Genomic DNA, 18,872 nt, shown 5'->3' with positions numbered 1-18,872 from the left:
CATTGGGCGGAGTGAGGAGGCCGGGAATGAAGAACGGGTAGTTTCATGTTACAAAACTTAAATTAAATACAGCGTATGTGAGAGTCAGCCTTTTCTCGGGTAATTCTATAATGATCCACATATAAAAGTTTATTGTTCACATACACAGATTTGCAGATGTTTTCGCCGGTGCAGCGAAATGCTTGTGTTTCTATTTCCAACAGTGCAATAATAATACCTATCAATGCAAAACAATACGCACATAATCCAAAAATTGAAAATAAATAAATAAAAATCAGAACGAGCAATGTCAGAGTCCGGAATATATACAATACCAGTGAAAAGTGTGGACACATCCACTCATTCAAGGGTTTTTCTTTATTTTTGATATTTTCTACATTGTAGAAAAATAGCGAAGACATCAAAACTATACAATAGCACATATGGAATCATGTAGTATGTAAAAATGTGTTTTAGATATATTTTTGATTTTAGATTCTTCAAAGTAGACACCCTTTGCCTCTATGACAGCTTTGCACACTCTTAGCATTCTCTCAACCAGCTTCACCTGGAATGCTTTTACAACAGTATTGAAGGAGTTACCACATATGCTTGGCTGCTTTTTCTTCAGTCTACGGTCTAACTCATCCCAAACCATCTCAAATTGGTTGAGTTCGGATGATTGCGGAGGCTAGGTCATCTGATGCTGAACTCCATCACTCTCCTTCTTGGTCAAATAGCCCTTATACAGCCTGGAGGTGTGTGTTGGGTCACTGTCCTGTTGAAAAACAAATGACAGTCCCATTAATTGCAAACCAGATGGGATGCCTTGAATTCTAAATAAATCACTGACAGTGTCACCACCAAAGCACCCCTCACCATCACACCTCCTCCTCCATGTTTCACGGTGGGAACTACACATGCGGAGATCATCCGTTCACCTCCTCTGCATCTCACAAAGACACAGCGGTTGGAACCAAAAATCTCAAATTTGGACTCATCAGACCAATTGACAGATTTCCACCCGTCTAATGTCCATTGGTATTTTTCCGTGACCAAACCACATCTTATTGATGTCTTTTAGTAGTGGTTTCTTTGCAGCAATTCGACCATGAAGGACTGATTCATGCATTCTACTTTGAACAGTTGATGTTGAGAGGTGTCTGTTACTTGAACTATCAAGCATTTATTTGGGGTGCAACTTCTGAGGCGATAGCGTATCCTCTAAAGCAGAGGTAACAGTGAAGAGGCGAGTACTAGGGAGTAGTGCACAGCATTGTACGAGATATTCAGTTTCTTGGCAATTTCTAGCATGGAATAGCCTTCATTTCTGAAAACAAGAATAGACTGACGAGTTTCAGAAGAAAGTTATTTGTTTCTAGCCATTTTGCACCTGTAATCGAACCCACAAATGCTGATGCTCCAGAAACTCAACTAGTCTAAAGAAGGCCAGTTGTATTGCTTATTTAATCAGCACAACAGTTGTCAGCTGTGTTAACACAATTGTAAATGGGTTTTCTAATGATCAATTAGCCTTTTAAAATTCTAAACTTGGATTAGCTTACACAACTTGCCGTTGGAACACAGGAGTGATGGTTTCTGATAATGGGCATCTGTACGCCTATGTAGATATTCCAGCTACAATAGTCATTTACAACATTAACAATGTCTACACTGTATTTCTGGTCAATTTTATGTTATTTTAATGGACAAAAATGTTGCTTTTCTTTCAAAAACAAGAACATTTCTACGCGACCCCAAATTTTTGATAGGTAGTGTACATTTTTTAAATGGTTGATTATTTGTGTACTTGTTGACACTTTACTGCGCTGTTAGGAGCTAGTAGCCTAAGCAATTCGCTGCACCCCTTATAACATCTGCTAAACTGTGCTACGCGACCAATAAACTTTGATTTTGAACAAGTGTAACTCTATTGGCAAAATTAAATTTAACATGTCCACATGAAAGACAGTTATATCTCATTCTAAGATCAAAAGGAAGATTTTTTTTTCAGGAATCAAGTTTTCAATGTTGGACACATTTTAATTACCTTTCAGTGAGATATGCTTATTTTGTATCACAAGACAAGCCAACTTGACACAAATGCAGAGCTGGACCCCACTTAGGCTATTTCCTCTTTCTATGTACATTTACTGCCGTCCAGTAATTACGAAATGTACATATCTAAAATGCCCCTGGAACACAGCAGGCTGAGCCTGATCTCTCGCACCCTATGGTACATGCAAAGGAGAAGGCCGTTTTAGGAAATAGCTGCCGGACAAGTCATTATTATACAGCCATGGGCAACAGTCTAATGGCAAACCATTATATACCTCCAGACACAGCTGTGGTTCAGCTAAACTCGACCCCGAAGCCCAGAATATGTCTCTAATCAAAGAGGGTGTTATATTGTTTTGCCTCCTGCTACAATCCAGGAAAATTATATTTCATTAATGAATATATAACAATTAGATTAAGGTTAGGGTTAGTGTTAGGGTGAAGGTAAAGGTCAGTTTTTTCAACACAATGTCCCGGATTGTGTGGGAAAGTCCTGCATTTTGGTCTTTTTGTTGAAAACAATCATGTTCTGCATTTTATCAACAAATTCAAACTCCACTAGTTCAGAAAAAAAGGTGGATTGTTCTGTATTTCAGACATACTTGTCTCTTGCAGTCATGTTGCACTTATGAAAAAATATATATCATAAGGTTGTGGTGGCATAAGCCTACTGGTGATGTTAAAACACTTCTCAAGTCGTTGTCGAGATCTTCTGTGCAGCGCAACTCAGTTTAATGTTTTTGCTTGATCTGTTTAAGAGTCAGCTTAGTCCTTATACTCTCTCCTTACAATTCACGTATATTTTAACTGTTTCTATTAATTTCTCCAGGAGTAGTTTTTCATCCACTGCAGTAGGTGGCAGCAAAACCACGACACGTGTGATAACTCTGCACTGGAACGTAAACGAAAGGTTGTTACGTAAGGACGCAAATAAAGTTACGTTAGGACGCATGTCGCCTGCTCCAGCTAAATATGTGCAAGAGTTATTGATACAACTACTTGAATATTCATCTCAATACACAGGTACTATCTGGATATATTTGATATAGAGATAATCGTTCCGACAAAACGTTTTTAATTAACCAAGGATATGTTAACTAACGTTATCTGGCCATTTTAGGGTTGCTTGACAACACAGATGGTAACCAAAACAAGCTGAAGAAGACTACGCTGATCTGCATCAAAAATTGGTCAATCACAAATTGGGTTATTGTTAGCCTGCAAGAAGTGCCAAGAGAGAGATGGTAGATGACAATAGACGAGGGGACGATGAACGGGGTCCTGGAGCAGCATATCAAATGTTCGTGGTTATGGAGGACCTGCTGGACAAATTGAAGCTTCTGGATTATGAAGAGGAAGTTCTGGCAAAGCACAACATGAAAGCTCTATCCAGGTTGGCAAGTAGCAACTAGCTAGCTATTATTGATGTGCAAAGTTTCCAAAGTGATATTATAGTTCAAACGGCTAGGTATGACTGTCAAAATACATTGCAGTCAATTCTGGTAAGAGATTGTCAGGTAATACGTTGTTCCCCCATATAGGCATTACTTTGCATCCAGTGCCTACATGCCATCAAATCCAGGGGAGCAATTCTTCATGTTTACCATAATCGCGTCTTGGCTCATCAATGCAGCAGGGAGACCCTTCGAGCAGCCTCAGGAGTATGACGACCCCAACGCCACTGTGTCCAACATTCTCTCACAGTTGAGAGCTTTTGTAAGCACAACTCAACATGCTGTACACGTTGGTGTCCCCATTGTTGTCTACCGTTTTGAATTGCAGACAACAGGGGGATTTGTTTATCAATAACCTGTATTTGTCCTTTTTTCATTTCCATTGCATAATGTATCACATGACATTGCTGTGAAACTGTAAGGACCTATACTAAGCTAGATGGTCCAACTTTAGTATAAGGCATATTTCAGACATTGCATCTTTGATCAAAATATTGCTCTCTCCTGACCCAGGGAGGACTGGTAGACTTTCCTCCCTCCAAACTAAAAGCTGGTTCAGGGGAACATGTTTGCTATGTGCTGGATCGGCTGGCTGAAGAGGCTCTGAAGGAGAGAGTGTTTTCCTGGAGAAGGTAAGTTAATGTCTATGATGTATATAAATTCTGGTTTGCTGATTATTACATTTTTTTTATTGAACCTTTATTTAACTAGGTGAGTCAGTTAAGAACAAATTCTTATTTACAATGACGGCCTACTAAAAGGCAAAAGGCTTCCTGCGGGGACGGGGGCTGGCATTAAAAATACAATTATAGGACTAAACACACATCACGACAAGAGAGATACCACAACACTACATAATGAGACCTAAGATAATAACATGGCAGCAACACAACATGGCAACAACATGGCAGCAGCATAACATGGTAGCAGCACAAAACATGGCATAAACATTATTGGGCACAGACAACCGCACAATGGCAAAAAGGTAGAGACAACAATACATCACACGAAGCAGCCACAACTGTCAGTAAGAGTGTCCATGATTGACTGTTTGAATGAAGAGATTGAGATAAAACTGTCCAGTTTGAGTTTTTTTTGCAGCTCGTTCCAGTCGCTAGCTGCAGCGAACTTAAAAGAGGAGCGGCCCAGGGATGTGTGTGCTTTGGGGACCTTTAACAGAATGTTACTGGCAGAATGGGTGTTGTATGTGCTATGTATTGGCCATTGAGAGGCTTTAAAAACCACCGGTCGGCGATATTGGCACTCCCCGGTAGGCGCAGTCCTCCATAGGAATTAATGTAATTCTACAGTATTTAAATTCAAGTAATTTTCAAGAAAATAATTAAATGTATTTAAATATTTTTTGTTGTTGTTGTGGGGACAATAACATTACTAATCTAAAAAAATATATACTTTAATTAAGAAAGTTTTAATATGTACACTACCTGTCAAAAGTTTTAGAACACCTACTCATTCAAGGGTTTTTCTTTATTTTTAGGATTTTCTACATTGTAGAATAATAGTGAAGACATCAAAACTAGGAAATAACACGTGGAATCGTGTAGTAACCAAAAAAGTGTTAAACAAATGAAAAATATATTTTATATTTGAGATTCTTCAAATAGCCACCCTTTGACTTGATGACAGCTTTGTTCACTCTTGGCATTCTCTCAACCAGCTTCATGAGGTAGTAACCTGGAATACATTTCATTTAACAGGTGTGCCTTCTTAAAAGTTAATTTGTGTAATTTCTTTCCTTAATGCCTTTGAGACAATCCATTGACAATCCACTCCCCTGACAAGGTAGGGGGAGTATACAGAAGATAGCCCTATTTGGTAAAATACCAAAGTCCATATTATGGCAAGAACAGCTAAAATAAGCAAAGAGAAACGACAGTCCATCATTACTTTAAGACATGAAGGTCAGTCAATACAGAAAGTTTCAAGAACTTTGAACGTTTTTTCAAATGCAGTCGCAAAAACCATCAAGCGCTATGATGAAACTGGCTCTCATGAGGACTGCCACATGAATGGAAGACCCAGAGTTACCTCTGCTGCAGAGGATAAGTTAATTAGAGTCCCCAGAAATGGCAACCCAAATATAATGCTTCACAGAGTTCAAGTAAAAGAGATATCTAGACATCAACTATTCAGAAGAGACTGCATGAATCAGGCCTTCATGGTCGAATTACCTCAACTAAACACTACTAAAGGACACCAATAAAAAGAAGAGACTTGCTTGGGTCAAGAAACATGAGCAATGGACATTAGATGGATGTAAATTCGTCCTTTGGTCTGGAGTCCAAATTGGAGATTTTTGGTTCTAACCGCTGTGTCTTTGTGAGATGCAGTGTGGGTGAATGGATGATCTCCGCATGTGTATTTCCCACTGTAAATCAGGAGGAGGAGGTGTTATGGTGTGGGGGTGCTTTGCTGGTATCTTTGTCTGATTTTATTTTGAATTCAAGGCACACTTAACTAGCATGGCTACCACAGCATTCTGCACCAATACGTCATCCCATCTGGTTTGGGCTTAGTTGGACTCATTTGTTTTTCAACAGGACAATGACCCAACATACCTCCAGGCAGTGTAAGAGCTATTTTACCAAGATGGAGAGCGATGGAGTATCAAAACAGGTTCACCTACTCACAACCGCTCATCCTGTAAACACAGTCCAGTTCAAAGTGAATGGCACAGATCCATATATGCCAGCTGACTCATATATGGCAATGGTCTATTTGTTTATCGGCCTTCTGCAGTTCTGATTGTTCATGCAGCACTGGTCTGTGTAGAGTACAGGCTGAGTAATGCCTGTCAATGCATTAGAATCCTACTCTGATGCCTTCTGCCTAAAACAACATATCTTGCATAGTTTGTTTTGGTATGTTCCTTTGAAAGTGGCTAATATTGCGTTGATTTGATCACAACTCCCACAGTAAAGGGAAACATTGATAGTGGTAACTAAAGGGGAAAACTATAAAATTGATTTGGTTCTCTGCGCAGGCTGATAGTTCTTCTGCGAGGCAGCCCCGGGTAGCTGCGTGCATACAGCTTAGAGGGAACATTGATTAGAACGTTAGCTAGCTACAGTGCATTGGATTTTAGCTAGGCATTTTTTTGTCAAACTTTAGGTGTGCTCACACTGCACTTTAGACCAGAGCTAAGAGCCTCCTTAGCTCCAGGGCTAAAATCTCCCTTAGCCCAGGGCTAGCTGGCTCTGCTCCAGAGCAGGGTTAAGACCGACTTTTGGGGGTTAGCCCCAAAAACACGTTGCCAAAATAGCCAGTGGGGGTCAAGAACAATGCCTATAATGCTCACTGTCCAATCACAAAAGCAGCACTTTCACCTAATTTACATATGCTGGTGATGCCTGTGATGTGTTCTGTGAGTTATTTTGACAAGTAAAGTCATACTATTTAATCCTTCCATCTGAGGACCAAAAAACAATATACTTTCATCAGTGCAAAAACATTGGTTGGTTGCTATGTCTATCAAAAATGGTTGCTATGCAGGCTGGCTAAAGTCTTCTCACTTAGCCAACTAAAACTACAAACTCTACAGCTGGAAATGCAGCAAACACTCCATTTTCCTCTGTTTTCATAGCTTTTCTATTGACATTTAATTGCATATATCCATGATAATAATATTGATTTTGCCTGAATCAGAAAAGTTTGTCTCTTTTGTTCATAGCATTCTCTATACAGGGGTGAGATTGAATTTCAAAAGTGAAATATTGTTTCCGATGTCGGACAGGCAGAAGGCAAGGTTTATACAAACCATCACTGTTGGAAATCAAATGCTAGGCTAGAAGCATGAGGAAATAATATGTTAATAAATGTGTTATTGTTTATAGCATTGGTCACGAATCAGAGATAAAATGTTGGTTACATGTTGTGTTTGTCTGTTAGCCCAGGGTTTTGGAATAGAAGTGTGAATCCTTAGCCCAGGACTAAAGCTTAACCCAGGGTTACCAAATGCTTGTGTGAACACAAGCTGTTAGCCCAGGGCCAGTCTAGCCTGGGGCTAAGAACAATGTCAGTGTGAAAAGGCCTTTTACTAGCTATGGAAACATTACTCCACCAATGTCATCGTATTTTGAAGCTGTAATTTAGGCTAAATGGTCATTATCCCTGTTAAGATTGACTGGGCACATCTTGCTCTGTGGTGCTTTCAAGACAACTGGGAACCCTGGGGGGGGAATGAGGTCAAATCACAACATCAGTGATATTCAGGTCGGACAGTTGGAGCCTTGGGGGGGAATGAGGTCAAATCACAACATCAGTGATATTCAGGTCGGACAGTTGGAGCTCTAGGGGGGGGAATGAGGTGAAATCAGAACATCAGTGATATTCAGGTTGGACAGTTGGAGCTCTAGGGGGGGAATGAGGTCAAATCACAACATCAGTGATATTCAGGTCGGACAGTTGGAGCTCTAGAAAGACGCCCCAGTTCCCGACTTGGAATTCCAAGTTGTATGACCATTCAAAACTATTTTTTCCCAGTCGGAGATCGTTAGTTGGATATCGTTTTATTCACAGTTCAAGGTTGTCTTGAACATACTGAAGTCGGAAGTCTGAGATTTCCAAGTTCCCAGTTGTTTTGAATGCAACATTAGTATGGCTGAGAGCCTCTTGAGAACATTTATAACAATGGTGTGATGTGACTTAGGTGCAAACAATGAAAAAGTTGAACATAGCTGGCCTAGTGCAATCCCTATTCTCCTGTCTTTTCCCAGACCAAACTACCCTACAGAGGAGATGGAAGAAGAGTCTGTGATGGAGGATGATGCAGAGCTGACTCTCAGTAAAGTGGAAGAGGAGATGACAGTGGGTATCCCCATCGAAGTGTCCCCTGGTGATAGGCCTATTTGTATATATTGTACTCGTCACTTTTTAAAATATGTCTATTTAAAAATCAATCCCTTAATAAAGGAGGAACCAGACGACTGTGAGGAAGAGAACGTCATGGATCTAGAGGCACTTAAATCAAGGACCAATCAAAGTGTGAGTTGCTGTTGCTGTAATGTTATGCTAATAGCTGGATACGAACAATGAACTGTAATGGTGTACATATTTACTGTTCTGTTTGGAGATTGTGGATACTTTGTTACTACACATACAGTAGATGTGCGGTTAATGTAGGCTACTGCTGATTTCAAGTCCGATTTTTTTTTTCCATTTCATTTCTATGCAGTTCCCTGTCTGTAGATGTAGAAAGGCTAGTCACCAGTGGACTCAAACAAATATAAAATAAATGTTTATCTTTTTTTTGTAGCTCTTGCTCATTCCCTCATAGTGTACATACTATCATTCCTAACGCTAACTCCTTCCCTCTCGCAGGAGGCCAGACTATCTTCAAAGCCAGACAATATACTGGAATCAAACATGGACGCTGCCGAGTGGAATCTAGAGGTCGAGCGGGTTCTCCCACAACTGAAGGTCACAATCAGAACAGACCACAAGGTAAAGATTGCTACAGCTGTCAATTCTGGCATTGCTCTCTCAAAATCAATGCAGGGTCGGGCAATCGCCAAAAACATGAGTGTTTGTAACAAGACTATGTCCACTACTAGGACTGGAGGATCCACGTGGACCAAATGCATCAGCACAAAGACGGGATCAAATCATCTCTCAAGGAGGCCAAGGTGGACTTTAGTCCTTTACAGTTGGACTCAGTTTTCTCTGTCTAGGTTACATCACTTTGATACCATCTAGACTAAACTACTGTTTAGTCTAAATTAAACAATAGTGCGTGGAAATAAGATGACGTTGCTAAAGTAGTAAAATATTCAGTAGGAAACCATTTTGCCAGCAATATCATGTCATCTAATTTACTTTAGACAGATGGATGGCAATGTTGTTATTAGCTAGCAAAATTTGTAGAAATAGCTGGAAATGCTAACGTTAGCTAGCTAAAATCTGGTGGTTTACCCTCAATCTTAGCTAGCTAGCTAACGTTATACTGCATTTAATGTCAATCTGATGACATCAAAATGTTTTCCCACTAATTATTTGACTCCTTTAGAATATCATTGTATTTCCAAGCCACTGTAATGCGCTTTTGATTATCTTTATCAGCGCTCATTGACGATGCATTGAATAGAATGCTTAGTCGGGCATCAGTCCATAACGAATGTTCAAAACAATATTGTGACAAAACATGCAACCCATGAATAAGCTACTTTATCTGAGTCTCACTGTCTGACAATACTAGCACCTATCACACAGCCAACCTCTCATGTCTTTCTATTACCTTAAAATGAGTATGTTAGTAATGTATTATAGAGCGAAAGCTGCTATGTGTACCTATTTGGTAGGGCTACCTAGACAAGCTGCAGGAGGAGATCGGTAAGACACTGGAGAAGGTGGGCAGCAGAGAGAAATACATCAACAACCAGCTGGAACACCTTATCCAGGACTACCGCAGCGCCCAGTCCAAACTCAGCGAGGTAAGCAGCCATACAGTGGTGTAAAGTACTTAAGTAAAAAATTAAGTACTTTTGGGGGGGTATCTGTACTTTACTTCACTATTTACAGTACCAGTCAAAAGTGTGGAGACACCTACTCATTCAAGGGTTGTTTTTTATTTGTACTATTTTCTACATTGTAGAATAATAAGGAAGACATCAAAACTATGAAATAACACATATGGAATCATGTAGTAACCAAAAAAGTGTTGAACAAATCAAAATATATTTTATATTTGAGATTCTTCAAAGTAACCACGCTTTTGGGTTGAGGTCGGGTGATTGTGTAGGCCAGGGAAACTGATGCAGCACTCCATCACTCCTCCTTGGTCAAATAGTCCTTACACAGCCTGAAGGTGTGTTGGGTCATTGTCCTGTTGAAAAACAAATGATAGTCCCAATAAGCTCAAACCAGATAGAATGGCGTATCGGTGCAGAATGCTGTGGTAGCCATGCTGGTTAAGTGTGCCTTGAATTCTAAATAAATCACAGACAGTGTCACCAACAAAGCACCCCCACACCATCACATTTCCTCCATGCTTCACAGTGGGAAATACACATGCGGAGATCATCCGTTCACCTACTCTGCGTTTCACAGACACGGCAGTTGGAATCAAAAATCTCAAATTTAGACTCATCAGACACAAGGACAGATTTCTACCGGTCTAATGTCCATTGCTCGTGTTTCTTAGCGCAAGCAAGTCTCTTCTTCTTGGTGTCCTTTAGTAGTGTGCTTTTTGCATCAATTCGACCAGGAAGGCCTGATTCACTCAGTCTCCTCTAAACAGTTGATGCTGATGTGTCTGTTACTTGAATTCTGTGAAGCATTTATTTAGGCTGCAATTTCTGAGGCTGGTAAATCTGATGAACTTATCCTATGCAGCAGAGGTAACCCTGGGTCTTCCTTTCCTGTGGCGGTCCTCATGAGAGCCAGTTTCATCATAGCACTTGATGATTTTTGCGACTGCACTTGAAGAAACTTGAAAAGTTCTTAATTTTCTGGATTGACTGTCCTTCATTGCCTTCATGTCTTAAAGTAATGATGGACTGTCATTTCGTTCTTCTTATTTGAGCTGTTCTTGCATTAATATGGACTTGTATTTTTTTTACCAAATAGGGCTATCTTCTGTAAAGACCGCATACCATGTCACAACACAACTGATTGGCTCAAAAGCATTAAGAAAGAAAGAAATTCCAAAAAATGAACTTTTATCAAGGCACACCTGTTAATTGAAATGCATTCCAGGTGACTACCTCATGAAGCAGGTTGAGAGAATGCCAAGAGTGTGCAGAGCTGTCATCAAGGCAAAGAGTGGTTACTTTGATGAATCTGAAATATAAAATATATTTTGGTTTATTTAACACTTTTTTGGTTACTACATGATTCCATATGTGTTATTTCATAGTTTGGATGTCATCACTATTATTTTACAATGTAGAAAATAGTAAAAATAAAGAAAAACCATTGAATGAGTACGTGTGTCCAAACTATTGACTAGTACTGTATATTTTGACAACTTTTTACTCCATACAGTTTCCCTGACAGCCAAAATTACTTGTTACATTTTGAATGTCTAAGCAGGACTGGAATGTGGTCAAATTCATGCACCTATCAAGAGAACATGTGGTCATCCCTACTGCCTCTGGCAGACTCACTAAACACAAATGCATCTTTTGTTAATAATATCTTAGTGTTGGAGTGTGCCCCTGGCAATCCAATACATTTTAAAAGCAAGATAATGTGCTGTCTGCTTTGCCCCTTTACCCCTACCTACATGTACAGTGCATTAGGACATTATTCAGACCCCTTCACCTTTTCCATATTTTGTTACATTAGTCTTATTGTTAAATGGATTCAATAAATAGAAATCCTCAGCAATCTACACACAATACCCCATAATGACAAAGCGAAAACTGATTTTTATACATTTTAGAAAATGTATTAAAATCACAAAAGAGATACCTTATTTAAATAAGTATTCAGACCCTTTGCTATGAGACTAAATTGAGCTCAGGTGCACCCTGTTTCTTTGAGATGTTTCTACAACTTGGAGTCCACCTGTGGTAAATTCAATTGATCAGACATGATTTGGAAAGGCACACGTGACAGAGAACAATGTGAGTGAGAGGCACTTCGGATTGCACAGCACACTCAGCGAGAAGGGCACAACGCAGCACTCGGTAGCCGCGAAAGGTATGAATGGGATGCCGCCGTGAAATTTGAGGCATTATCAAGTGCTTGTCAAATTGTGAATGAGAGGCTATTGGAGTATGTACAGCCTGCGCAAAAAAAAACTAAGCAGAGCTCATGCCTTTTCAAGTGACTTTTTTCAAATCATCTTTAGAGTCTCATCATGCAGCCTTACAATGTATTAAACACCAAAACATATAGCCCAACGTTTTTAGAACAACTAAATGAATAACTCTAAGGATATAGGAGTACCTATTTCTTTATTGACCACTCAACACAGAATAGCAGCATGTGTGCACTCCCTCAAAACTCCCTCGTTTAGAGAAAATATTTATATTTTATTCAGCTTTGTTCAGTTGTTTTCTTCATACTATAAAATAATGCCACGGAATTATAAGCAAATATTCTTTGCTAAATGAACAAGTGTAGCCGTCATCCATTTGGCATAGCCACACCAGGACCTAACATAAGGACAACACAGAGTTTGATATTTTCTTCTGAAATAGACCAAATGTTCTCAAATATCATGCTTCTTTAGACCTGTCTAAAATAAATAATGGATTTATTGTGAAGGTGTAGGCTATATTACATGAACTTATTAGACTTTTTAAATGGCTTGTAGGCTGTGTGTGGAAGCCAGGAGATGCTAAATGTGTTTATGTTATTTAATGGTCAATTACCGTGAGACCTACAGGTATTTGCTTGACAATCACTGGCTGACGAAATTTCATGACCGCCACAACCCTAGTCATAACCATGGTATGCGGTCTGACATGCCACTGCTTTCAGCCAATCAGCATTCAGGGCTCGAACCAACCGGTTTATAAAATAGAATATCCAATACCAGTATACTATATTTTGTTGCTATGGTATGTGTTAGTCAGCAATGCAGAGGCACAACTAATTGGCTTATTTGGGGTGGGGGGACAAGCATACAGACATGTTGACCTTTTTGTATTCCAAGGCAAGGGAATGCTACCAGCAGGGAAGTGGTGGAGTTACAGAGAGGACCAGAGTTCTGGCTGAGGTCAGTGACCACATCACCCACATTAAACCACAGTATGCAGGTCATTCTCGTACCATGTTCTCATAACCCTAGCCAATCATTCTCATAGCTTTCACACTATTGTAAAATAATATTCTCATTCACATTACGGTCATGTGGTTTTTGGACCTGTAATTCTTTCCCAATTTGTTCACGTAATTCTTTTTTCCATTGCTCCTGATAATTTTACACCAACATCATGATATAGTCCTTAATGGCCAAATATGTTATATTACCTATCTCTTATCCTCTGTAAATACGCTCATTTGCACTTCACGTCAATGATATCATGTTACCGTGTGGGACTGTGGGTCGGAGTGGGCGCCCTGAGCGGCTGCCCATGTTGCCTATACCTAAATCCACCACTGCAAATTATATATATTTTTTTGTACGTTGTTTGCAAACTGATATGTGGCACGCATTAATGCCAAAATAACATGCAAAAAATACTACCTATCACTTGTCCTCTGTAGATACTTTTTAGTGCCATAGATGGCAGATGAGTTTTGATGTCAACTATCTCAGTGCTGTCTCATTCTAACCTAGATCACAGAGGAGTTGGAGAAGGTGAAGCAGGAGATGGAGGAGAAGGGCAGCAGTATGTCTGATGGAGGTGAGTCTGTAAATGAAAACATACCAGACTGGGGAATCTACACAGCACTATAGCTTTAAGCCTTTTTCCACTGCAAGCTGGACAGAATAGTGAATATGACGCAGTTCCCACACTAAAAAGTCAGAGGAGACGTCACATCCTATTGTGTTACATACGTCATTAGGCTGGGCACCTTGCTGTGGCCTGGCCTCCGGCACACACGTCTACGGTGTCGGTATATGTTAGAATCTGGCCTACTGCCCTTTGACACCGCCTCTCTTTACCTTTCCCCGCTGTCATCCTCTGTTATTCAATACAATCGGAAAGTACCTTAAATCAGGGGTGTCAAAGTCAAATGGACGGAGGGCCAAATAAAAAAATCAGCTACAAGACGAGGGCCGGACTGTTCGAATGTTCATTGAAAAATTTTTAAATGACGCATATAGTCTAGTGAACCTAATTGAACCTACTGAAAACCTAACAAATATATTACAATATGATCAGATAAATAAAGCAATATTTTCTTATGGCTCTGTCAGTAATCTTTAATTTTCAACAGACACAAAAGACAAATTTCCTTTATATAAATATCCCCATAACATGAACATTAAATGAAAGAAACCGGTATTCAAGGCACCATCAGTAGACTATATTTTCTATTTTAGCAAAAGTGGGCTAAATTTACTTCAAAGAAAAAACAATAATAGCAATTTTCTATCATCCACTCAACTGAAATATTTTTAAAATATAATTGGATTGAAATACAAAAAAATAAAGTGCAAAAATCTATTAATCAAAAACAACACTTTGTTTAAGGAGAAGTAACATGCAGTGAAAACAAATATTAAATTTTAACTTTTAAACTTGAACTGAGTAAAAACTCTAAATATGTGATTGCACAGTAATGTTCACTTGTTTGAGGTTGAGGGTGATACTTGGTGGTGTCCCATCTTTTCCACAAGTTCATCAATGTTCGGGGTAAGGCTCTGAGCTGAAGAAATCCTCAGAATTGAGTGGTGTTCAGCAGTAAGTCGACTTCTGTGTGATGTTTTGTTCAGGTTCATCAAAGAAAACAGTTGTTCACACAGGTATGTGCTGCCAAACATAGACAACGTTTGAGCAGCCTGGATGCGCAGCTGGGGCATTGTGCCGGGGAGGAAACGGGCGAACTCCGCAGCACCCACTGCCGCATATTTTGCCCTCAGTGCATCATTGCATTGGAGGTCAATCAACTCCATTTGGAGGTTTGGTGGTGAGCTTTCCACGTCAACAGCAAATGGGTTACCGAGCAGTTCCAACCTGCTTTTTTGTGCTTCAAAGTCAGCAAATCGGCGTCGAAAGTCAGCGGCAAGCATACCTATTTTATCAGCCAACTGTGTGCTCGGGAACGCACTGGTAGAGAGCTTCTCTTTCATGGTCTGGCAGCTGGGAAAGTGGCTCAAATTTTCTTTCCGCATCTGCGTCTCCCACAGAGTCAGTTTGGTTTTAAATGCCTTCACTGTACTGTACATATCAGAGATGACACGATCCCGACCCTGCAGCTGCAAGTTTATTGCATTCAGATGACTCGTAATGTCACACAGAAAAGCCATTTCACACAGAAACATTTCGTCTCGGAGTTGTGTTGTGTCTTTCCCTTTGCTGTCCAAGAACAGACAAATCTCCTCACGAAGCTCGAAACATCTTTGAAGCACCTTTCCCTGGCTTAGCCATCGCACCTCTGTGTGATAAGGCAAATCACCATGCTCCGTTTCTAACTCCGTCAGAAATGCCTTGAACTGGCGGTGATTCAAACCTTTGGCTCTGATAAAGTTAACTGTGCGCGTGATGATGCTCATTACATGCTCCATTTTCAAGGCTTTACCGCACAACGCTTCCTGGTGTATGATACAATGATAAGCTGTCAGCTCACCTGTCGCGTTTTCCTCTTGCATCTTTTCCCGTATCTTCGCCACCAGTCCGCTCCTGTGTCCACACATCGCAGGTGCTCCGTCGATTGTCAAACCCACGAGTTTTTCCCAAGGCAGCTCCATCTCATTTACACATCTTGACACCTCTTCATACAAATCATGCCCCGTAGTTGTGCCATGCATAGGACGTAAAGCCAAAAACTCCTCTGTCACGCTTAGGTTGGAGTCCACTCCGCGGATGAAAATTGACAACTGGGCAATGTCAGAAATGTCGGTGCTCTCATCCACAGCCAAGGAATATGCAATAAAATCTTTTCCCTTTTTCACAAGCTGCTCTTTTAGATTGATGGACAACTGGTCTACTCTCTCGGCAATGGTGTTTCTGCTCAGACTCACATTTAAAAAGAGTTGCCTTTTTTCTGGGCAAACTTCGTCACAAACTTTAATCATGCAGTTTTTGATGAAATCCCCCTCCGTAAATGGCCGGGCTGATTTAGCGATCTCTTCTGCCAAAATAAAACTGGCCTTGACAGCAGCCTGGCCTTGTGATTTGGCTTTTTTGAACAGAGCCTGTCGAGATTTGAGGCCTCGTTTTAATTCCTCTGCCTTTTGTAGCCTTTGTTCCATGTCCGCGTGTTTCGTTTCATAATGTCGTCTCAGATTATACTCTTTCAGTACCGCCACACTTTCTCCACACAGAAGACACACAGGTTTTCCAGCTACCTTCGTGAACATATACTCCGACTCCCACCTTGTTTGAAACCCCCGGTTCTCAGTATCCACCTTCCGTTTTGCCATTTTTGATGGGTATCTGAAAGTTAATTTTACTGTGATGCTGACGACTGCTGTGCCAATAAATATTGAAATGAAGCAGCCTACTGCTCGGTGCGTCACCTTTGCATTGTGGGAAATGTAGTATTGGTGCGTGTAAAAGATCTGCGGGCTGCCGGCTTGCTGCGGGCCGGTTCTAATAATAAATCAAGATCATCCCAGGGGCCGTAAAAAACCTTCTTGCGGGCCGGATGTGGCCCGCGGGCCTTGACTCTGACATATGTGCCTTAAATGTATACTTTTTAAATTGGGCACTTTGCAAACCCATGCATTTTCTGGGGTCTTGATGAACAGTTCTTGATTTAAAATGTATATAGTGACAGTTCTCTTATCATTGAATCTATTGAAGAAAGATTATGAAATCAAGTTGTTAGATCGTTAAAAACATGATTTATTTTGGAATCTATTCATGTGTAATGATCGTGACAAATTGTTTTTGAAAATGTTTGATATTATTACTTTTCTTACCCTTTGAGCTTTTTGAATTACAGCCCCGGTGGTGAAAATCAAGCAGAGTCTGACCAAGCTCAAGCAGGAGATTGTTCAGATGGACATTCGGATTGGAGTGGTAGAGCACACACTACTGCAGGCCAAGCTAAAGGAGAAGTCCAACATGACTCGAGACATGCACGCCACCAATATCCCAGAGCCTGCCATCGGCGCATACTGAGATATACACAGTATGGCATTATCTATCATTAGCTTACTGAACTTTATATAGCGATACATTATGCCTGCGCAATGATATTATTTACATGGTATGGCACCTGCTATGAGAAGGCAAGCAGTGGGTTACATCCTGACTACAGCCAATATACCAAAGTCCTTAAATTATTCTAAACGGTCTGTTTAAGCAGACACATAGAGAGACATCTGTATTGTTCTGACTTCAACTGTCATATGTTTCATCATATTTGATTGCATTCGAAGGCTTTGTTGGCGTGGTTGAATTAAAGTTTCTCAGTATTTACATACATTAGAATTATAAAATACAGATTTGAATGCCCATATGTTTTACATCCAGGGGTTAAGTTTGCTAATTGCCATATTTGTAATGGAGATAATTAAACTGATATTTTTTTTTACAAATAAGAAGTTGTATAATAGTACTGATGTGGATTTGATGGGGACATTTATTTTGACTTTTTGATGTGGTAAGGCTCATGAAATGTCTGGAAAGGTGAAATTATACATGCATCCAGCCATTTGTAACGAAAATAATTGTACCATATAGAAAAGTGGAAATACTTACAAAGTCGGCTGAGATTGATTGCCAGCAGTGTTTGCTATGTCAGGGTACATGATGAAACATTAATATAAAAATCCAAAAGTAACTTTGGAATTCATAACTTTTAAGCAGGTTCATTCAGAGGGGTTGGGTTAAATGCGGAAGACATAAAGCTGTCCCAACACGTTACCACTGCTACACCTGGCTATCAGCAGAGCCTTGTCTGGCAACGAAACAGTTCATTCAGCCTCACTTACTGCCTTTAAAACAACATAGCTGATATGGCTGACTTGCTTAAACAAATGTGGTTTCTACTGACAATTGAGATGTACGAGCTATGGCATAAGGGAACGACAAGCGGATAAGAGGCAATCCATAATTTCGATTAAGACAATGAGCGAGCTAGGACAGACATAGTATAACTATTTGTTCAGCACTTTTGAAATGTACAGCGACAGAATTCAGAACCGTAGGATAAATAAAGGGGATGTATAATCGGACAATGAATGCTTTTACAATTTTCAATGATTACATTTCTCAAAAACAGGTTATAGGCTACATGTGCACCACCAAGTCAGAACAGTAGGCGAAATTAAAGAGGTGAAAATGGACCAAATTATTAGGGTGATGCACATGGGCTACTAACAGCTTAATACACAACATACATAAATTACTTTCTTAGCTACAGTATACATATCTGCCGGGTATATTACATAATTTATGCAGCAGCATACAATATATTTTTGGACTGTGCTCACTTGAACAGGAAGGGGGAGCGGCGGTCCTTCGTGGGGAAAATTTGTCATCAAAGTCTGGCATTCTCTGGATTTACTGGGAACTCCAACAACAAAAAAGTTTAATCATAATGACTTCATTGATCTTCAGGTCGTAGCTCTAGAAAGAGGCCCGAGTTCCTGATTTACAATTCCAAAGTTCAAAACGTATTTTCCCAGTCGTAGCTCATTTTTTTCCCGAGTTCCCAGTTGTCTTGAACTCACAAAAGTCAGATTTTGCAGTTCCAATTTAACAGTTGTTTCATTGACGGCATGGCCAACTTCAGTGTATAGCTAATATGATTTTTTTGCAAACCACTCATTGTGGAATTTGCGATTTCCAA

The 18,872-nt window shown here is 40.0% G+C and overlaps 1 protein-coding gene across 1 annotated transcript; it reads left to right on the top strand.

The window, feature by feature from the left end:
• Window positions 1-2,945: 2,945 nt before the first annotated feature.
• Window positions 2,946-17,619, top strand: ift57 (intraflagellar transport 57 homolog (Chlamydomonas)). The gene is made up of 12 exons (XM_021612634.3): window positions 2,946-3,060; window positions 3,158-3,430; window positions 3,579-3,753; window positions 4,005-4,123; window positions 8,228-8,318; window positions 8,424-8,495; window positions 8,832-8,954; window positions 9,065-9,136; window positions 9,809-9,940; window positions 13,114-13,176; window positions 13,741-13,807; window positions 17,019-17,619. The coding sequence occupies exons 2-12, from the start codon at window positions 3,279-3,281 to the stop codon at window positions 17,195-17,197; spliced, it is 1,245 nt and encodes a 414-aa protein (XP_021468309.1). The 5' UTR covers window positions 2,946-3,060; window positions 3,158-3,278; the 3' UTR covers window positions 17,198-17,619.
• Window positions 17,620-18,872: the final 1,253 nt, after the last annotated feature.

The sequence above is a fragment of the Oncorhynchus mykiss genome, chromosome 8 (assembly GCF_057628025.1).
Source record: "Oncorhynchus mykiss isolate SJ-2025 chromosome 8, ASM5762802v1, whole genome shotgun sequence".
In the NCBI taxonomy this organism is placed as follows: Eukaryota; Metazoa; Chordata; class Actinopteri; order Salmoniformes; family Salmonidae; genus Oncorhynchus; species Oncorhynchus mykiss.
Note: the sequence above shows the minus strand (reverse complement) of the source record. Positions and strands in the feature narration are given on the sequence as shown.